This window comes from Trachemys scripta, chromosome 4, assembly GCF_013100865.1.
Source record: "Trachemys scripta elegans isolate TJP31775 chromosome 4, CAS_Tse_1.0, whole genome shotgun sequence".
NCBI classification, from domain to species: domain Eukaryota; kingdom Metazoa; phylum Chordata; order Testudines; family Emydidae; genus Trachemys; species Trachemys scripta.
Genome location: NC_048301.1, coordinates 138,547,844 through 138,553,693, shown reverse-complemented (window position 1 = coordinate 138,553,693; position 5,850 = coordinate 138,547,844). Strand labels below are relative to the sequence as shown.

Sequence of the window (5,850 nt, the reverse complement as noted above, 5' to 3'; positions counted from 1 at the left end):
GTTTACCCTCCCACTCTGTGCCTAGGGTTACCAATTCTGGTTGGTTTCATCCCATGACATAACCTTTCATTAAAGATTCGTCTTTAATTCCTTGAGACTCCAGGACAATAACCATTACATTTACCAAAAAAAAAAAAAAAGGCGTCGCCTATTGGTACTCGATTGAGGAGGCCTAATCGCGCTAAATCGGTTGATTGGTGTCTCCTAGCCGCTCGGCCTTCGACTGGCTGCGCCTGACCTGCGCTTTCTGCGCTCCGCTGGCTCTGCCTGGCGGTTCCGGCTGTCGCGTTGGCTGTGGGCGGCCGGTCGTGGCTCATGCGCAGAGTGGATCGGGTCGTCCCGGTTTGTGAGATGCGGTGACGGGAGCCGCTCGGAACTCCAAAGCGGCCGCCCCTCCCCCCCCCGCGGTGTCGCCATGACCAACGGTGAGCGGCGGGCGTCGCCCGGTGTGTCCTGCCCGTGCTCGGACGCCTGGGTTCCGCGGGGAGCAAGGGGACCCTCGGGCCCGGCGGCGCTGCACAGTGGCCGCCTGGCCGGGCCCCCGGAGCCAGCCGGGGGGAATGACCCGGGGAGCGGGGGGGGGGGGGGGAGGGAGAGAAGGCCCGGGGCCGGCCGGGTGGGGGGGAAGGCCCGCGCCGGCCGGGCCCGCTACAGCCGGTGACACGCTGCTCCCCTTGCCTTGCAGCCTACTCGCTGGACGGGGTGCTGGTGTTCGGGCTGCTCTTCGTCTGCACCTGCGCCTACTTCCGGAAGGTGCCGCGGCTCAAGGCCTGGCTGCTCTCGGAGAAGCGCGGGGTCTGGGGCGTGTTCTACAAAGGTAAGGCGCCGGCTGGGCGCTACCTGCTCTGGGAAACCCCTGGGCAGGCGAGAGCGAGGCATGGGAGCCAAGATACCTGGGGCCTGCTCCTGGGTTTGCTTCTCATTCACGGTAACTTTCTTCTTGGGGGAAGGCAGCTGCTTAACGTTTCCGTCACTAAACCATCAGTAAAATGGGTCTGACAGTTACCTACATGTAGGTGTTACGAGCCTTAGTGAGTGTCATCCTGAGACGTGTGCTGGAGATGCTACCTATCTTCATTTTATTTTTCAGCTGCAGTGATTGGCACCAGACTTCATGCAGCAGTGGCTATATCCTGCATTGTGATGGCTTTTTATGTTCTGTTCATAAAATGAATCTCAAGGCTTCAGACACACAAATCTGTTTGGGAGAAGCTGCTGAAAATGAGGACTTACCTGAGGCGGAGAGAGAGGTCAATATTTAATCTCTTTAAAGGAATGGACAGAGCCCAGTTTGGCGATGCCAAGAGGAAATGCCCCCATTACCAAGCCTTTTCCAAACCAAGAGAGTGATCCTCTGCTCTTCACAACGGCTCCAAGTTCTCTGTGCTTTCAGCAAAGTGAGAAGATGTTCTTTTATCTTCTTATCCCTTTATAAAGTAATCAGTAAAGATCACTTAATGTATGGATGTATACAGATCAAATCCTCTTTCCTATAACATTATACAGTCTGCTTAAGGAAAACCTTGTGTTGTTTCACGATTAATTGCTTGGGCCTACCAAAATGGATACAATTTTCAGTTTGGCAGAACATAGATGGGAACAGGTTGCATTTAAGCTATTTTAGAGATACTTTCTTTAAGTCCCAATAAGTGTAGTAAGAACAGCAGGGGAGGGAGATAGTTGACCGTAATGAAACTCTTGTGTTAGAGCTACGTGTTTTGGGGCCTAAGACTAGGGAGATGATATCCTAAAGGCACAGATCTCAACTGAAACTTCTCAATAGGTAACAAAGTGAAACCCATCTAACGTGGTTCTGTATTCTACCTTCTGTATTCATGTAAGAAGGTTTTTCAAGCAAAAAGTAGATCTGGATTGCAGTGGGCAGCAAATCACTGTTCAGTGATAGCAGTGTGTCATTGGTGTAAACGTAGCACAAGATAGAGTGCTTGCTCTCTGGGACCCTGACATACTGTACAAATCATCCTCGTCCTTGAACGATGTCATGGATGAAAGTGGTTTAGAAGCCGACACAAGCCTTGATGTTTATACTAAGGAGGGAGTAGGTGGGGAGGGGATGGGAACACTATGTAACTAAACTTAATAGTAAAGATAATGTTTAAGCCACATTTTAACATCACAACTTGTATATTTGGAAAGTGTATAGATTGTTAAAGACAAATGCCTCCTGTACTGATGTTGTTCTGCATTTTATTTCCATCTCTAATGGGCCTGTCTTCTCAATTTGTTTTCCACTTCTCTTGAGCTGTTCTCTCCAGCTTCTACACACCCAGATTGAAATGTAGGAATCAATCCCCTACAGTAGTTGCAGTGAAGGGATCACTCAACTACTTTTTTGTAGCTTAGTTTTTTAAAATTCTCCATTGTTTATAAAATCCTGAATAAAAAACTTGCCTATAAAATGTCTTTTCCCTACTGACTTGTCCACTTTCATTTGGGAAGGCTGAGGTATTCCCTTCCCAGCCTCACTTTGCCTTTCTAGGAGCCAGCACCCATTGGAGTCAATGGGAATCTTTCCATTGGTTTGTGTTGGCTTTGGATCTGGTCTCAGTAGAATATGGAGTTTTTTATGTGCTACCTTATTTGTGTGCTTGTTTCAGTAGGGTTGGCAGGGATGTGAATGGGGCTGGTTAACCATGTGCTACCAAGAGCTTGGAGAGCAGCTCAGGGATTTGGTGTCGCAAACTGTTATCTATCTGTTTAGTTTCTCGTTCCCAGAGCAGTGGAGATCTAGAACTACTTAGAATGCAGATGACATTTTTAGCTAGGTTTATCACCTTCTTTTAAGCCTAGTGACCCCCCTTAAAGGCAGCTGTTCAATTAATGTACACATCAGTTAATGGGACAACACTTCCCTGTGAAACATTCTCCAAGTATGTGATGCTGAAAGGGACCTGGGAATTACAATGAATGAGAAGCTGGATATGAGTCAGCAGTGTGCCCTTGTTGCCAAGAAGGCTAACGGCATATTGGGCTGCATTAGTAGGAGCATTGACAGCAGATTGAGGGAAGTGATTATTCCCCTCTATTCGGCACTGGTGAGGCCACATCTGGAGTATTGCATCCAGTTTTGGGCCCCCCACTACAGAAAGGATGTGGACAAATTGGAGAGAGTCCAGTGAGGGCAACAAAAATGATAAGGGGGCTGGGGCACGTGACTTATGAGGAAAGGCTGAGGGAACTGGGCTTGTTTAGTCTGCAGAAGAGAAGAGTAAGGGGTTATTTGATAGCAGCCTTCAACTACCTGAAGGGGGGTTCTAAAGAGGATGGAACTCAGCTGTTCTCAGTGGTGGCAGATGGCAGAACAAGAAGCAATAGTCTCAAGTTGCAGTGGGGGAGGTCTAGGTTGGATATTAGGAAACACTATTTCACTAGGAGGGGGGTGAAGCACTGGAATGGGTTACCTAGGGAGGGGGTGGAATCTCCATCCTTAGAGGTTTTTAAGGCCCGGCTTGACAAAGCCCTGGCTGGGATGATTTAGTTGGGGCTGGTCCTGCTTTGAGCAGGGGGTTGGACTAGATGACCCCCTGAGGTCTTTTCCAACCCTAATCTTCTATGATGGGGACTCAATGTAGCTCCCATGAAAACTTGTGTGGATGGAACCCAGCATGTGAGCTTCATAACCCTCTTTTCCCACAATAGCCATTAGGAAAGCCCAGTTGAAATAGGGATTTTTGTGCACGGCTACTCTTCTCGGAGGCAGGGCCGGCTCTAGCTTTTTTGCTGCCCCCCGAGGCCCCCCGTCGAGCGCCGCCGGAACCCCCCCCCNAAAAGCTAGAGCCGGCCCAGTGTGGTCCCCCCCACCCGCCGAGCTCCGTGCCGCAGGAACGATGCCCTCCCCACCGAGTGCCGTGCCGTGCCGCCAGAGCACCCCCCCCCCGTGAATGCCGCGCCACACTCCCCCCGCCGCCCCTTACCAGGTGCCGCCCCAAGCATGTGCTTGGGTGCCTGGTGCCTGGAGCCGGCCCTGCTCGGAGGTTTGGGCACAGATTCAGATGTGTTAGGGGGAGGGTATCAGACATTTAAGTTGGTGTTCTGAGGGACTGTGAAAGCTGAAGATGGTGTAACATCCACAGTAGGTTCTTATAGGGCCCCCAGACCCTAATAGCTGGGCAGCTCATAATCTTTAATGTGTTTATCCTCACTCCCCCTATGAAGGGGGGCAGTATGATTCCCATTGTACAGAGGGAGACCTAAGGCACAGTGCGACTAAATCACTAGCCCAAGGTTACACACGAAGACTGTGGTAAAGCAGGGACTTGAACCTGAGTCTTGTAACTTGTATGCTAGCACCCTGTTTACTGTGCCACCCTTCCTCTCACTTGGTCCCTTTCTACTTCTCCAATTTTGCTCCTTGGTGAATGAATGTGGTAGCTTCTTAATCCACTGTTTTGATTTGCTAAATAGAACTTCAGACCTCACCTAGAATGGAGTCTAAACTGACCCTGTTGTAGCAGAGCCTGGAAAACACATCCCCTCTCTATAATCTGGTTACTGGCTATATGGAGCTTGTACTAGCCTTATGGGTATGGCAGAGGGCACTGCAGGACAGAATGTGGGAGTGGGCTGACTATAGAGTTGAACAGATGCAGGAATTTCATTCAACAAAGTTTTAAGATTTACACCATAGAGTTTAAGGCCAGAAGGGACCAGTAGAATATCTAGACTGACCTCCTCTAGCACCCACACACTAAACCCAGGAACCAATATTAGACCCAAGTATTACAGCCCCCAGGAGTCAAATTATGTCCCTTCTAGGGTGACCAGACGTCCCGATCGGGACCGTCCTGATTTTTAGGTATTTGTCCTGCATCCCAACTGATCTCTGGTCGGAACACAATTTGTTGCAATATTTTGCTCTGCCAGCAGTTCTCCCTCCCTCCCCCCTCCCCCTCCGCCAGCAGCACTCGGCTTTTTTTTTTTTCCCCCTCTGCTGGCAGACCCTCCCCCCCTCCCCCCACTGTCCCAATATTTTCTTCTTCTCATCTGGTCACCCTACTTCCATACTAACAAAACGAACATGTTCCCAGACCCCGCTACAGCATGGAAGTGAGTTAGCATGTTATAGCAGCGTGTTCTGGCCTGCACAGATAGGGTGATTGATGTCACTGAATTGTGCTAGACTGGGGCTGTGCATGCCTGCATCTGGTGTGATCTACTCTGCACAGACAAAACCAGAAACCACACAAGCTCTGGAAGCTATGAACCAAGTAAACTAGGAGGTCAGAATACATTTATCAGACTATAATGCAAATCACAGAAAAATACAGAGGGGAAAAAAATCTACCTGCACGGAAAATAATTAAATATTTAGAGCCAGAGAACTGATAGTGACTGTCCCTGGCCTTCCTGCATGGGCACTGATCTACCTCGCATTTGTATTTGAGCAGCTTAAGTTTTCTGTCTGTCTCTCTAAAACAAGACGATTTCACACTATGGAGCTTCCCCAGCCACTGCGGACTTTGCCCACTTTCTGGTTTGGGACTGATGCTAGAAGGTGTTTAAGGTCCTTCCCGGTTCTGCAGAAGAATTTCTGTAGTGTGGATGAGCCAATGGGATGTTTAAGTCTCCTAGTGTGTTAACATCTCCCCTCAAACTAACATGTTTTCAGCTAATCCTTGGTTCTAAATTATGTTAAAATGATGTTGTTGGCTGGAGATGCGGAGATGTCCCGATTCCCGCTCACCCGGCCCCGGTCCTGGCTGGGGGCAAAAGGAGCTGAAGGTGAAAAGCAGCGGTTCGCATGGGAGAGTTGCGTGGAATCCTCCCGGCCGAAGAGGGCGCCCGAGAGGCCGCGGCCCGTCTGGGGAGAGCTCTATGGAGGCAGCTGGT

The 5,850-nt window shown here is 49.9% G+C and overlaps 1 protein-coding gene across 1 annotated transcript; it reads left to right on the top strand.

Annotated features, from left to right (window-relative positions):
* The first annotated feature begins 263 nt into the window (after positions 1-263).
* On the top strand, positions 264-2,424 carry TMEM167B (transmembrane protein 167B). Its single transcript, XM_034767811.1, has 3 exons — positions 264-425; positions 686-817; positions 1,091-2,424. The coding sequence occupies exons 1-3, from the start codon at positions 416-418 to the stop codon at positions 1,171-1,173; spliced, it is 225 nt and encodes a 74-aa protein (XP_034623702.1). The 5' UTR covers positions 264-415; the 3' UTR covers positions 1,174-2,424.
* The last annotated feature ends 3,426 nt before the right edge of the window (positions 2,425-5,850 follow it).

What these genes read in the sequence shown, in the direction of transcription:
- TMEM167B (XM_034767811.1), top strand. An exon ending in CTGGGGCGTGTTCTACAAAG is followed by an intron (nt 818 to 1,090) that starts GTAAGGCGCCGG and finishes TTTATTTTTCAG; the next exon opens with CTGCAGTGATTGGCACCAGA.